At 43.6% G+C, this 16158-nt stretch overlaps 1 protein-coding gene across 5 annotated transcripts in view; it reads left to right on the top strand.

The window, feature by feature from the left end:
* The first annotated feature begins 421 nt into the window (after positions 1 to 421).
* DKK3 (dickkopf WNT signaling pathway inhibitor 3) overlaps positions 422 to 16158 on the top strand; it is a 32020-nt gene continuing 16283 nt past the window's right edge. Inside the window, exons 1-2 of one of the 5 annotated variants that reach the window (XM_033152448.1) lie at positions 422 to 548; positions 1889 to 2116. In XM_033152448.1, coding sequence (XP_033008339.1) covers positions 459 to 548; positions 1889 to 2116 — 318 coding nt within the window. In that variant the 5' untranslated portion in view covers positions 422 to 458. Of the gene's footprint in view, positions 549 to 652; positions 725 to 827; positions 934 to 1888; positions 2117 to 16158 lie in introns of those variants that run through there. The other 4 variants (XM_033152465.1, XM_033152483.1, XM_033152475.1 and 1 more) reach the window with 4 other exon arrangements.

A 16158-nucleotide genomic window follows, 5' to 3' on the forward strand; every position in this document is an offset into this window, starting at 1 on the left:
GAAAAAAGAGACAATGCACATACTTTTGTAACCTAAGAATATATTTTAACAAAAGATATTTTTAAAAAGAAAGAAAGAAAAAGAAAGAAAGAAAGAAAGAAAGAAAGCCAAATGAACTTTCTTCCAAGAAAATATATATGAGCAGGTTAGAGCAGATCCATCTTGTGGCACACAGATGACACGTGCTGACCTGGCCTCTCCATCCAGCCCGCGGGGATCCCTTTTTTGTGTGTGGGGGGGAGCGTGACAATCTGCCCCCTCCTCTTTCAGGTTTCACCCGTGGCTGGGCAGCCCCCAGCAGCCCCAACCAACTAATCAATGTGGCAGCTGGGGCAGCTACCAGCCACCCCGCCCCCCTCCGGACCCCAGTCCCTTGGCTCCTCCCACTTCATTCATCTCATCTGTGGTCGCCTGTTGGCGCCTGTTTGGGTTTCCTCGCCTGCAGCCAATAGCGGTGAATGTTGCTCAGCAGCCAAAGCCACAGCCGCCTGCTTCTGTTGGGGGCGAAGGGGGGGATTCTGGCGTCTCCTTCCTCAGCAGTCGGGCGGGAGTAGTAGCCAACTCCGGAGGTGGGGAAAAAGCAGCATCCCTCACCCAAGCAGGGCAACCCGCTGAGGAGAGGCCGGCTGTGGCGCTGGAGTTACGGGAAGGCGGGAGAGAGCGGTTGTTACCTCAGGGCTTGTGGCGCGGACGGGTGTGCGCGGAAGGGCTCTGCGAGAAGCAGGTATTGAGGAGGAGGAGGCGGCGCGCGCGGTGGGGTCGGGGCTGAGGCGCTGACGTGGGGAAGAAGAAGCGCCGCCGGACTCGGCGGGAGTGGAGTCCGCGCGCCCAGGAGCGGGAAGGAAAGAGGGGCAGCAGGAGTGGGCTCCTCGCCGTCGTCGTCCAAGGTTTGGGCTGGGCTGGCTGCTGGGGAAACGGCCCTCGTGCATGCAGGTTGTTGTTGTTCTCCTCCCTCTCCACCCCTTAATGTGTGACGGGATTGCTCTCCTGCAGAAACTTGAAGTGGGTTCGTCTTCCTCCACTTATTCCCCGTGGGATATTCCTGCAGGGTAAGAGGCACCTGGGTTCTTTCTGTTGTCTGAGGTTGTGCGGGCATTGTTGCAGGCATCCCTCGCCTGAGTTCAGAGCACGGCGTCCTACTTTAAATTATAATTTGAAAAACCAAATAAATAAATTTAAAAACAAAACAAAAGCACGGCGTCCTCGCTCTTTTAAAGCTGCCTCCTTAAGACGGCTGTCCAAACACCCTTCCCTTGAAACTACGAAGAGGTGGGATTGGGGGAGTAGGAGGAGGGGTGCTGGTAAATGCTTCATACGTTATTGTGGTCTGGGATGTATGTGGTCTATGAAAGCTTATGCCCAGCGATAGGCATAGTCTTCTACTGCATATCCGTTTTTGAAGTTCAAGGATAAGTGCTTTTGCTTCTGCAGCCCAAACAGCAGCCCCTGCACATAAGAGGGAAGCACCAGCAAACCTGGGAGAATTGCAAAGTTGGCAGAAATGTTTTGGGGTGGGGGGTGGGAACTTTAAGGTGAGAACCCCCGGAACAACTTTATTATTATGAAACTCTTTACATCCCAAAGCCATTTACGATTCAATGAGGATTGAATATGCTTGGTTGGATCCTACCTGCTATACCTATAAAGCACATTTTCCTCTCAAGGAATTCTGGGCACTGTAGTTTACCCCTTGGCAATTTTTCCCAGCATGCCTTAAAATACAGTCTGCATAATTATTTGCAGAAAAATGTGTTTTCATTGTGTTGTTTGCACACCATTAAAAATTAGGAAGGAAGGTGTGTGTGTTCCCTATGTCATGAAAATGGGTTCAGTTTCTTCTTCTTCTCCTCCTCCTCCTCCTCCTCCTCCTCCCTCTTTTTATTTCCAGGGAGTTGGTGAGACATTTCTGAGGATGTTCCTGCTTGGCTCAAAGCTCCTGTTGCTGGCTGTCCTTTTTGGGGTGGCGCATGCAGCTCCTGCTTCAGATGGAGATGAGCAGCCTGAAGAAGTACTACTAAACTTTCCCAAGGATGAAGCTAGTCTGAATGAAATGTTCCGAGAGGTAGAAGAACTGATGGAGGACACACAGTACAAGTTGAGGAATGCAGTCCAAGAGGTGAGATTTACTGTCCAGATCGATTGGTACAGCTGTGGATGAGAAATGGGCAGAAGCTTAACCTTAATACTAAGCAGCATGACCCCCTTTTTTTTAGCATACTGACAAAACAGAATTAGTTTGTTTGAAATACTTGCTTGAAAACCCACAGTTGGGTTGATCAAGACAATGAGAGTGTGGCAAAACATGGGGAAAACTCTGTTCAGAGTTCCCTAAATGGTGGATTGGTGGATTTTGGCTTGTTTGTCAGGAATTGGACCAATTTGTTCAGGCTATGCATTTAGATAGTTCTCTTCCTGAGCTACTTGTCTGGATAATGAGCATGCAAATCATTGCGGATATAGAAACAGGCTTTGAGTTGTGTCCACCTTTCAGTATTGCTGCACCAACAGTTCATTTATTTCACTTGCATCCTCCCTGTTTTAGGCATCTGTGAGTGATGGAGGAGTTCTTGCTGAAGGACATTAAAAATATCTGCAGGCAGCATAGCTTCAAAGAATCTTAACAGGATCTCCTAGTGTAACACTTGTCAATAGAAGTAGTAGATGCCAGAGCCAAAAGAAGGGGGTGAGGGAAAGAATGTGAGAGAATAGGGCACTTATCACAATTTTAAAATGCACGCATCATGAGAGCTGCAGATACCGTACAAATAAGTTACTCATTGTTCACATGAATCCAGGTGCAGAGCTTGGAAGAAGCAGACTTTAGGCACCCATTCCTGTCATCTACAAATCTCCGCTTTCACTTTGCACAAAGGAGAGTACATTAGCTGCTGTTCCCATTCCTCTTTTCTTTCTCTGAAGTTGCATATGTTTCTTCTGGCCAATAATACTAGGGTGGGGGTGTAGTTTTACCTTGTTCCCTAGTCTCATTAAACATTTTGATAATGTGAGGGATTTGCTGCAGTTAGTTGTCGGGGTGCTTTCACACTACTACTACACAGCATAGCTGTCAACCCTTCCTGCTGTTTCCCAAGGGAATTTCCCGTAAAAAAAAGGAAAAGGTTGACAGCTATGCTACACAGCCTGATATGTGGCTCCTGCCCTTGCTAATTTCATGATGGATAAAATCAGCAAATGTGGATGGCTGGTCTGCTTTTGAAGCAATGCTGGCAGGCTTATTACACACTCTAGTTACATTTCACATGCATTTTTTACATTTACAGTGGTACCCCGCAAGACGAAATTAATTCGTTCCGCAAGACTTTTCGTCTTGCGGAAATTTCGTCTTGCGAGGCACCGTTTCCCATAGGAACGCATTAAAATTTAATTAATGCGTTCCTATGGGAAAAAAAGTCCGGGGGCCCCTTCCGACCGTCACCGGAGCCTCGCCGCGCCGTGTTTTAAAGCTACAGGGAGCGAACAGCAGCACTGCTGTTCGCTCCTTGCAGCTTTAAAACGTGGCGCGATGAGGCTCCGGTGGGGAGAGGCGGCGTCGGATCGCGCACGGCCATCCAAAATGGCGGCGCGATCCCACTCCGCCCCCCCCGCGCACCGGAGCCTCGCCGCGCCGTGTTTTAAAGCTGCAGGGAGCGAACAGAAGCATTGCTGTTGGCTCCCTGCAGCTTTAAAACGCGGCGCGATGAGGCTCCGGTGCGCGGGGGGCGGCGTCGGATCGCGCACGGCCATCCAAAATGGCGGCGCGATCCCACTCTGCCCCCCCGCGCACCGGAGCCTCGTCGCGCCGTGTTTTAAAGCTACAGGGAGCCAACAGCAGCACTCCTGTTCGCTCCCTGCAGCTTTAAAACGCGGTGCCGCGCCATTACAGGGAGCTGTAAAGGCTTACCTTTTTCTCCGGTCGGGAGGGGTGTTGTGCATCGCATCCATCTTGGATCGACTGTGCATGTCTGGAGATCGCAGACATGCACAGTCGATCCAAGATGGACGCGATGCACAACACCCCTCCCGACCGGAGAAAAAGGTAAGCCTTTACAGCTCCCTGTAATGGCGCGGCACCGCGTTTTAAAGCTGCAGGGAGCGAACAGGAGTGCTGCTGTTGGCTCCCTGCAGCTTTAAAACACGGCGCGACGAGGCTCCGGTGCGCGGGGGGGCGGAGTGGGATCGCGCCGCCATTTTGGATGGCCGTGCGCGATCCGACGCCGCCCCCCGCGCACCGGATCCGCGCCGCGCCGCGTTTTAAAGCTGCAAGGAGCGAACAGCAGCACTCCCTGCAGCTTTAAAACACGGCGGGGCAAGGCTCCGGGGGGCGGGGGGGATCGCGCCGCCATTTTGGATGGCCGTGCGCGATCCGACGCCGCCCCCCGCGCACCGGATCCGCGTCGCGCAGCATTTTAAAGCTGCAAGGAGCGAACAGCAGCACTCCCTGCAGCTTTAAAACACGGCGGGGCGAGGATCCGGTGCTTACAGTGGTACCTCGCCAGACGAATTCGTCTTGCGAAAAAGAGCCATAGACGAATTCGTCTCGCGAGTCAACTAAAAACTCGCAAAACCCTTTCGTTTTGCGAGTTTTTCGTTGTGCGAGGCATTCGTCTTGCGGGGTACCACTGTACCTTCCAGTTCTGGATACCGCTAAGTATGCTTTCTTCTGCTGGTCTTGTAATCTGGACCCAGAGGCATCTTCCACCATCATCATTATGTACTGTTACAGCAGGAAATGGCCATAGCTTTCCTGAGTGGCATAAAAGACACTAGGGAACCATTGAATGTGATATGGAAGATCCATATGAACAGGTTACATTAACAATAGTAGTGTTATATCCCATTCTCACCCCATGGGTGGGGGAGAATTATCTTAATGCAAGGGAGGAAATTTGCTCAGCACTTTTTTAAACTGATAAAGTTATGTCCTACAGGGTATGGGGTGAGATGGAGGAAACAAATATTTTTTTTTGGGGGGGGGGAACAGATAACTACAGTCCTGAGTATAGTTACTAGTGAGTAAGCCTTGTTGAGCATTAGGACACACACCCCACACACAATATGTGTGCCTTCCAGTAGACCCTCAAAGTTGCTTATGTGTTTACAAGTGTTTTAAATGCTTGCCTAAGTTTTATAACAACCCAGCTAGCTCATCTGAGCCTCGTTTACATTCAGGGTGGAGATATTAGTTTGTATGCTTAGATTACATTTCTTAAAAAATAAACAATTGGTTGAGTATTTTTTTTAGACTTTAGGAATGAATGGAGCTTAGCTACAAACTCAAATGAACTTATACATGACCTGAAGGGAAACATAGAAATGGCTGCTTGAAACCTATATAGTCTTGAGTACGATATGACCCACCTCCATATTATTGCTCCAGAAACCTTACCTTTTTGCAGTGAGAGTCCTAACTTTACAACCCTGGAATTAAGTCATATTTTAATTAAATGGGGCTAGCTCCCAGGTAAGTGGGGCTAGGATTGTACCCTGATTACATTGAGACTGACGTCTGAGTAAATGTGAAGAGGATTGGGCTGAAAATAAAATTAAAAAATGGTCTCCATAATGAGGCAGAGGAGTTCGCTTCTAGGATGAAATAATGGACTTGATTGGTGTTTGTGGCCATTTTATCTTGGGACAACATAAATGATTGAGTTACCGGTATACAGCAAGGAAATGGTCAGTTCACAAATGGCATGGAATTAGTTTCACTTTTTACCAGTGATGTTTGCACTAGTTAAACTTCCTATGTGTGCTTATATTTATGCAACAATATTTCACATTCAATTTTATGGTATAAGCTAAGGAACAGGAAAGCATACCAGTACTTTTCCAGTGACGAAATGAGCGCTAGTGCTGGCTGCATGTAGTAACCCTGCAACAGAAACACTTCTCTAAATGAAAGAAGGCATTGCTTGATTTTGTGTTGTTCCCCCAACAAATGTATTAAATCTGTGCATTTGTTGTACTGGAAATAGCCGGAAAGGATGTTATTGAATACTTGCTTTATGTCCCCGCTAATTGTCCACTGTTTATGATTCCTGATTTGGGAACTTTCCCCCATCCTGTACACTGTTGCACAGAAATAATTCTTCTGTTGAGAGATTATCATAATGTCTGTTTCTCCAGACTTAGCTTGCTCTCCTCCCTTTATCCTGCTGCTTCACAGCATTTTCCCCCCACTACAAACTGCATGCCAACCCATCAGTTCAATTGTTTATAACTTGGCTTCTAACAATAAAAGCTTAAGAGGAAACAAGTATCCAAAGTTGCATTTGATAATTTCAGTTTCTCAAAAGTTACAGTAAAAGCTTTTTAACAGGGTTGGGTATGCATGATGTATTTTTCTTCACCTTTAACACTGGCAACAATCCAAAGAAGTGAGGGTGGGTGCTGAGGAACATAAATCTTAAAAGTAGCTTGTGTTTGAGGAGGGGACAGAAAAGAGGGTGAAAGTTTTACTGTCTGAACTTGAAGATTTTATTTTTATGGCCAGCAGTTGTTGTTGTTTTTAAGATATGTTTGCAACATCTTTGTGAAAAAGATAATGGTCTCTTTCTTGTGGGACTCCAGTAGTTAAATTTCAGTGGTTTTAATGGAGCAGCAGGAAGGAGAGAACAAGGTTTCTGTTTGTATAGTTGAGAGTAATCCAGCTGTTTCAAATTTGTTTTCCTGAGAGACTGAAATGAATATAGTTGCACTTTTCTTCATCCTGAATTTTAATAGCTTACTCTTGCATGGTTGCATTTGTTGATTTAAGCCAGGATCTATCCAGGTCTTGTGCCCCACTTCGTGCCCCGACTGGGCCAGGCGATAAGACTGGAACACCTACAGCTCAATCATAAATATCTGGACTCAAGACTGTCTGTCATGAGCACCCTCACTTCCTCAGAGGTCGAATAAAGCGCTGGCTATTTTAACTTGAAACAGTTCTTTATTTTTCTACAAGCTACAATATATATACATAACTATACAGCTTGTGTGGCTAAGGTTTTCTTCCACACATCTTATCTCCAGAACGAACCCTGTCTAACACACACAGTGAAGGTCACATTCTGTCTGGTACAGAGAAGTTAATTAAGAGATCAAAGACTCAGTTCCCTCCCCCTTCTCTCAGACCATAAGTCACACGATTCTCACAAAGGGAGGGGGTGAAATACTAACATACTCCCCCATTTCATCCCGAGGTTTGGGAGAATCTAACATAACTGTAACTGTTTAACATATATACCAAGTTGTTCCTTGTTCACAGCCTTAGTCAACACATCAGCAGGAATTTCCTTCCCTGGTACATATGAAACCTTCACAACATTTTTCTGAATACATTCTCTGGCGCGTTGTAATTTTATCTGCAAATGCTTTGTTCTTTGCTTGCAGCCTTCAGAATGTATCAGTGCTATGCAAGATTTACTGTCCTGGTATACATTAACTGGACAAGTAACTTTCAGTCTAATGTCTTGGCATAGCTGCAGTAACCACTCAATGTCCATAAGTGAGTGAGTTAATGCATTGAGCTCTGCTTCGCATGAACTCAAACTTACAGTCGCTTGCTTTTTACATGCCCAATCAAAAACACATTGGTTGTACATATAACAGATACCTGAAGTGCTTTTTCCATCAACTGCGTCACTTCCAAAACTGGCATCCGTGTAAATTTCTAGACCACCTGACTTCTGGCTAGAAAGACGCAAGCGATAGTGCATAGTACCTTTAAGGTAGTTCACAATGCGTTTGAGCGCTTTAAAGTCTTGCACTGTGGGATTGTTTGAATATCTGCTGAGCAGATTTACACTAATGGCAATATCAGGCCTGGTACATCTAGCTATGAAACTTAGCTTGCCCAACATGCTCCGAAACAATGTGACATCAGGAAACATTGTAGCAGTTGTGTCATGTTGGTACCCTGTGACCATGGGAGTGTCCACTGCATTTGACTCAGTGAGTCTCAATTTCTGGACCAAATCATTAATTTTGCATGTCTGGTGTAACAGAACATCACCTTTGTCATTCCTTTCAACTTCTAATGACAAGTAATTAGTCACATCTCCCAGATCTTTCATATCAAAATGTTTCTGCAACTTCGTGAGTGTGTCTTTGTAAATATTTACATTTTTCCAGAAAAATAAGAGGTCGTCAACATAAAAGATGCAATACAACTTCTGTTGCTTGTGCTCTTTTACAAAAACACAGGAATCGGCCTTTCCTTGTTCAAAACCTAAGGAAAACAGTATTTCAGTAAGTTTGGTATACCAACAGCGAGAACTTTGTTTGAGGCCGTACAAAGACTTTTTTAACTTGCACACCATTCCTTGCTTTACTTGTACACCATCTGGTGGTTGCATATAAATGTTTTCATCTAGAACACCGTATAAAAATGCGGTATTCACATCGTGGTGTGAAATTGTCATGCCTTCCTCAGCAGCAAGTTTCATCAACAGTCTGACACTTTCAAACCTAACTGTTGGTGAATATGTCTCGTGGTAGTCTTGATCAGGAATTTGAGAAAAACCACGAGCTACTAGTCTAGCTTTGTGTCTGACCACTTTACCATGTTTGTCAGTTTTGGCTTTGAAAATCCACCTGCTATCTACCAATTTCATACCTGGTTCTTGTGGAACCAATTCCCACGTTTCATTTTGCTTGAGGGAATTCAATTCAGATTTCATAGCATTAAGCCAAGGTTCTGCGTCTTTGGCTGACATGTTTTGAACCTCTTTGTAACTGGTTGGTTCAAACACAGAATCTGAATTACTGGCAGTAACAGCAGTTTTGGCAAACTCAATAGAAAAACGCTTTGGTGGTTTTCCCTTGGTGGTTCTTTCGGACCTTCTTACAGTCTCCTGATCATCTGGATCCACTTCCTCCTTAGGAGAATGAGGATCTATTGTGAACAAAGGTTGTTCATCTGCACCAGCCTCTGGCTCATCTTTAACTGAGGCTTGGGCACTGTGAAGGTCTGTATCTGGATCAGACTCTCCACCATCACTAGAATCAGTATCATCAGACTTAACCTTTTTCTTTTCTGGTTTTGGTTTTACATTTCCATCATCAGACAGTGGGTAACATTGGAAAATACCAACTGTGTCCCATTTAGGATTGCAGTCTATGCTCCTGGTCAACCTTATTGCTTTTGTGTCTGTCATCAGAACACGATAAGAACCTTTCTCATATCCTAGAAAGATACCATGTTGACCACACTTACTCAATTTGTCATTTTTCACAGTGTGTACCCAGACTTCTGAACCAAAAATTTTCAAATGTTTTACAAATGGTTTCTTCTGAAACAACATCTCATACGGAGTACTCTTAATACTTGAGTGGAATCTCCTGTTATAGACATAAGTGAAGCAAGACAGAGCTTCCCCCCAAAAAAGGTTAGAGAGGCCTGAATCATGCAACAGAGTTCTTATCCCTTGTTGCAACGTTTGGTTCATTCTCTCACACAGGCCATTTTGCCATGGTGACCTGGGTGTGGCGGTCAAGTGTTCAATTCCCTGTTCAGAGAGGAAACTTTCAAATTCTTCTGAACAAAACTCACCACCCCGGTCAGTAAAAAAACAGCGTACATGTTCATTGTGCACATTCTTAAGCCATGCACAGAATTGCTGAAATCTCTGAAAAGCCTCTGATTTCTTTTGCAACACATAAACCCAGACATATCTGGAAAATGAATCAATCAGAACTAGAAAATACCGTGAATTTCCTCTAGAGGGCGCTAGAGGTCCCACCAAATCAGCATGAATTACTTCATAAGGTTTTGTAACCTCCCTTCCTGATTCTGCACCTTTGGAAGCCTGTTTGATTTTGTTCTCTGCACAAGAGATACATTTCATGTGGTAAGGACACTTCTTAACCTTCATACCATCAACCAAATCTTGCATTTTTGTTAAAGCCTGAAAATGAAGATGGCCAAACAAGCGATGATAATCATGAATACAATGGTTATGCAACTTCTCATTCTTATCAATTGATATGTTGCAGTGGGCCTGTTTAGTTTTCTTAGCTGTACCAGCTGTTGCACCTGTAACAAAAGGCAATACATATAAACCATTAACACATTTGGCATAAAGAATGAGTTTGTTGTCTCTAATAATGTCACATCGGGACTTTGTGAACACCAGCTTGAGACCTTGAGAAGTAAGTTGAGAAACACTCAGCAAATTGTCCTGCAAATGAGGTGCATACATAACATTCTTAACTGTTGCATTAAGATTCTGCAGAGAAATCGTTCCCTGGCCAGGAGACTTTATCTCTGACCCATCGGCCTGTTGAATTCGGCCTTGTCGTTGCTCCAAATTAATGAAAATACTCCTGTCGTTGGATACATGGCGCGTCGCCCCAGAATCTACAACAAAAACAGAGTATGCGTCCTTATCAGTACAACGAGAGATCAAAGCCTTTTGTGCAGCTGGCCCTTGAGGTCTGCGTCGTCCTCCACCACCTTTGAAGTTGCCCTTCTTCTTTGAAGCTTTCTTGCAATTACTCCGATAATGACCTAGCTCTCCGCAGCCATAGCAACGTACTGACTTCAGTGCCTTTGCAGTAGTTTCACTTTCTCCTGCTGAAGACTTAGAAACATTTTCAACAGCTTTGCCCCGGCTTTCTTTAACAGTCTGTCTGCGGTCAAACTCATTTAAGAGCACGCCAGATACATGATCCGGTGTTAAAAGATCATTAGGCAATGCTGATAACTGAGAAGCAATAGCATCATATGACTCATCCAGGCTATTAATCATTAGCATAGAAAAAACAGCATCAGAAAAAGTCAAGTCTCTTTGGATGAGGTCTTGTCTAAGACGTTGTAATTGGGACAGATGGCTGGGCAAATCACCATCTTTCTGCAACTCCAGTCTACACAATTTCTTGAAAAAAAGAATACTGCTCCCTGCTCCCTGCCTAAGATGCAAATTACGAAGTTTGTCCCAAACAGCTCTTGCCGTTTCAGCATCTTCTAAACTAACCAACAGGGTATCACAAACGCCCAGAACAATAGTCCCTCTGGCTCTTTGATCAGCTTCATGCCAGGCATCCCAATCATCGTCATCTTGCTGTGGGGGATCATCCTCAATGGTATGAAAAAGCCTTTCCCTTTGTAAAAGCGCTTTCATTCTAACTTGCCAGGTAGGGTAAGTCTCTGGCGTAAGAGGAGGAAAAGAGAGAGATATCTGGCCAAACTGTGCAGAAGACATGCTTGCGTTTTTAACTGTAGCAAACACCACTTCTTCATGCAACAAAATAAGCCTTAACTCCCTTTAACTTCACTCCCCCAAACTCAGCGCAATTAGCAGGAATCTGGAAAAGCGTCTCTGCTATCTGTTCTGGCAGCTAAACAGCATACCATTGTAAATCAATTCTGTAGCTTGAAAACAGCTCCGAAATGAAGCAGCCGAACTGTCTCACCAAACACAGCAGCAGCACGTCTCAGCAGCCTTCATCTGCAGAGGAACGAAAACCAGCCGCTCTGCAACACAGGAGGAACGCCAACCAGCCGCTTGCCACCATAGGAGGAACGAAGCCATCCGCCTCTGCTACCATATGTTGATTTAAGCCAGGATCTATCCAGGTCTTGTGCCCCACTTCGTGCCCCGACTGGGCCAGGCGATAAGACTGGAACACCTACAGCTCAATCATAAATATCTGGACTCAAGACTGTCTGTCATGAGCACCCTCACTTCCTCAGAGGTCGAATAAAGCGCTGGCTATTTTAACTTGAAACAGTTCTTTATTTTTCTACAAGCTACAATATATATACATAACTATACAGCTTGTGTGGCTAAGGTTTTCTTCCACACATCTTATCTCCAGAACGAACCCTGTCTAACACACACAGTGAAGGTCACATTCTGTCTGGTACAGAGAAGTTAATTAAGAGATCAAAGACTCAGTTCCCTCCCCCTTCTCTCAGACCATAAGTCACACGATTCTCACAAAGGGAGGGGGTGAAATACTAACAGCATTTCCTTCTCTGAAAACTCTAGAATGGAAGATAATCACCACATCCCCAATTTTCTTTCTTTCTTTCTTTCTTTCTTTCTTTCTTTCTTTCTTTCTTTCTAATACATCCATTGCTTATTTGAGCCCAGGTTCAGCCTAGAATCTCTGTCAAGTTGGGATATGTGAAATGATGAATGCTTTTGACTCTTCAGGTTCCTTGTCTCTCTGGGTAGATTGGAACAGCTCATAGTTCTGCGTCTGGGATTAGGCAAAAAATTTCCTTATCAAAAGAAATTTTGTCCAGGCAAGGTTGACCCTTGGCACTTAATTTTGTATATCAAGCACTGAGTATGTGGCAGGGAAAAATTGTTTTGTAAAGGTCATGGTACCTATAAACTGCCTCTACCTTCTGCTTCTAGCTCTGAAAACATTTTTCACTGACACTGGTGAGATATCAGTGTTGCCTTGTTTTCTGTTATTGGCACCCTCCAGCACTTTGAACTAAATGACAATGTAATCAGTGGGCTTGCCTTCCAGAAATGTGTTGACAGTTGAAGCACTGGTTACAGCTTTTCACTTTGCTGCAGAAATCTGGGAAATCATTGTCCTCCTCCTACTCTTTCATGTTTCATAGGATAAGGGAGAACAATAATGGTGCTTCTCTAAGTAAAAACTTTTATTTCCTTCCTAACACATACATTTAAGAGGGCTCTTGTTAACATGGGAATGATTAAATTATATTGATATAAATTTATATTTATATTTAAATATTTAAACTTAAATATTTGGTTTTAAAGTTCTGCCTTTGTAACACTTCTGGGTCCATTCTTGAAAAAGCTATAGGTTTCTGCGCTTCTTAACTTCCTGTTGACATAGTCTGTCTGTCTGTCTGTCTCTCTCTCTCTCTCTCTCTCTCTCTCTCTCTGTGTGTGTGTGTGTGTGTGTGTGTGTGAACCAGGAAAGGAAATGGGAGGGAAGTCAGGAGGTTAAAGAAAACCTCTGAAAATATGTTTGTTTGTTTTTTTAGTTCTTATATTCCATGTTGCATATTTTGTATTTCTCATTCTCTTCTTTTTATGGAAAATAATTGTTGAATTTGAAATTGTAAAACCAATAAAAAATTATTTACACACAAAAAGGACATAGGCTGATTAGACAGTTTCTAATTACATATGGCCTTGGACTTAATCCCAGTCTCAGTTTAATTGCTGAATTGCTGGTTCATGCAAGTTATAACCCCATACTTTAGTTACTGGATAGCTGTGTCAGTTTGCTTTGAAATGAGACTTCAGCTGTCCAAATAAAAGCCTTAAAATAGGTTTGCACATTGTGAGTCAATAATGGCTTTCTTTAAAACGAGTAATGAAACAAACCCATATTGAAAATAATTGCTCCACAATGAAATATAAAAATTTGCTGTTGTGGGGTGCCAATCCATTCATTATCAGTAAAATAAATCAATGACACCAACAAGGCCACATTAAAATATTAAGGCAAGCCATAAATAAAGTCAGCCCACAGGCCAAAAGCCCTGATAACAGAAAGTCAAAGCAGACCTCTCCATAGAGGAAGCCCCGCTGCTTGGGTTCAGTTATTGAGAAGGCCCTTTCCTCATGCTGCTGCCAAATTTATTTAAATCCTATCCTATACAGATGCTTCCATGCCACACAGGGCAACTGACAACAAAACCAACCACAATACATAATACATATGTGCCTCGTATACTGGGGTGACTGTGAGAAGGACCCACTCTGGAAGATAACAAACTCCAGGCAGGTTCATATGAGAGAATGTGGTCTTTTAAAGCAATCTGATTCCAAGCTATAGAGGGATTTGTGGGCAAGGTGGCCAACACTTTGAATTGTGCTCCTAAACAAATTGGAAGTTAGTGAAGGCAGTTGTTACACGGGAGTCACATGCTTCCGAGGTTTCTGAACAGTCTTCAAAGGGAGCCCCATATACAGCATTTTGTAGTAAAACATAATAAGATGATCTGGCAAATCTAGGAACAGGCACAATTGGCACACCAGCTTCAATTTATGCAGAAGAACTCCTGGCTACCACTGGGACCTGCATATCCAGGCTTAGAGATGGATTCAGGAGGACACCCAGACTCTGTTTCTGAGTCTTCAAGGAAGTGCAATCTCATCCAATACAATCTGAGTCTTTGTTTCCTGATCTTCCATTCTACTGACCAATAATGCTTCTGTTTTGTCTTGGTTAAAACTATAGTTTGTCCATCCATACCTGAATCGTTATTAAATACAGACACCTACAGATCTTCAATAGCTTATGTGGATTCATTAAAATACTTTTGTACCACAATGAGCATCTGATTCAAACTTAATTCTGGCTTTCCATCCATTGTATAGCTGAATGTATCTTGGAGTGTTGTGTTAGCTAATTTGTGCAAGGTGTTAAAGCTTAAGACATGCACATGGAACAAAAGGAGGGTACCTGGGAGAGAGTACTAGAAAGTAGCTGTCTTGGTCCAGAGGGTTTGGGAGCTTATTTTAAAATAGGATGCTGAATAGATTGCATCATTTGTATTCCTTACAAAGCTTTGTTGGCACTCTTAAGTGATTTGACTGTGGATGGCAGCTTGTTTTACTCTCTCTGCTGGCTCTGTCCTTTTGTGTTTGTTTGCATTTTTCAATTGTTTTAATCCTATTTCGCTTATGTCACCAGGGAACTTATTTTATGGGAAGACTAAAAATGTAATCATAATTACAGACACTGGTATATTAACAGCCCTTTGCAATGATCTGTCAGATAGGTTGTTAGTAGAACAGAGCACTAAAAATTATTCTTATGTCAAAGATGTGTGTTCTGCTGTGTGACAAACTACACCTTTAATTCAAAGATGTGTCATACAGCAGATGAAACAGAAATGATTTTGTTGCCTGCACTTAATACATTCTGGAAGTGATTAGGCCCCTGCTAAATACTTTTCTTTACAATGTGTGAACTCCCATTTCAGTGGAAAACAGACCTCTAGGAAGAGTTTCCTATAATGTAGGAACAGCTAAGTATCATGAAGCATATGCCAGAATTTCCATCATATGATCCTTCAGTGTATTAGGTTTACACAGTAAGAACACTTTTCCTTTTTCCATAACACTGTAGCTTGGTTTTGGATATTTCAGCACACAAGAATGTAAGTGATAATAGTAAATGGAAAGGAGAGTTGGTAAGAAATATAAACAATTTCTACCCAACTCTACAATTCTATGATTTATAACACATCACTTGCTTTCCCTAAAGTTGAACATGTGACTTACACTGTTAAAATTGCTGCAACCCTGAACAGAGTCTGTGTCCTTTGTGCCGAAGAACTGAACAGTGTACTTATGCACATGGGAAGTAGGAGTGTTTATTAATGAATAGACTTTGACTCTTATTTGGATTATCTGGAGCCAACCCAGTTAGCCCATTCTGCTAGCTGAAGCCAGAGCAAGGAATCCCACTAGCATAACAGGGCTTCCCCCCCCCCTCCACCTGTGCACATCCTGTGTCTCCCCCAAAACTGCTCTGGAGGGTTTTGAAAATCTTCAGAACTGCACATGGTGGAAAGAGTTGCACTGACGGAATGGTCCCCTTAATAGTATGTTGAATTCCATCCTTAATCTGTTCAGTAATAATATGTGCTGCCAATAAACTCTTATGGGTTTGGCATGCCGTTTGTGTTAAGACCTGGATCCCTGGTTGTGTGAACACTTCCTTGCCCTGAATTCTGGACCCTTGCAATAGGTTAAACTGGTCTGAATCTATCACCATGAGTACAGTGGTACCTTGGGTTACAGACGCTTCAGGTTACAGACTCCGCTAACCCAGAAATAGTACCTCGGGTTAAGAACTTTGCTTCAGGATGAGAACAGAAATCGCGCGGTGGCAGCGGGAGGCCCCATTAGATAAAGTGGTACCTCAGGTTAAGAACAGTTTCAGGTTAAGAACAGACCTCCAGAATGAATCAAGTTCTTAACCCGAGGTACCACTGTACACTGAGAACAGAATAAGAGGACATGGCTAATCTGTTTATTCATGAACTGGGAATGAATATTGAATTTCTCTCACTTCTAATCTTACCTGTGGTTCCTAACACAAATGATATAAAAAGCTTGTTCACAAGTCCCAACTCCTGCTTTTGAATAGCCCCGTGGAGCCTCCTGGGAGTGATCTGTGATTGCAACAGGGGTAGCATGTCCTGTTTCGCCACTTGAGGCTGCC

This window comes from Lacerta agilis, chromosome 1 (genome assembly GCF_009819535.1).
Source record: "Lacerta agilis isolate rLacAgi1 chromosome 1, rLacAgi1.pri, whole genome shotgun sequence".
Taxonomy (NCBI): domain Eukaryota; kingdom Metazoa; phylum Chordata; class Lepidosauria; order Squamata; family Lacertidae; genus Lacerta; species Lacerta agilis.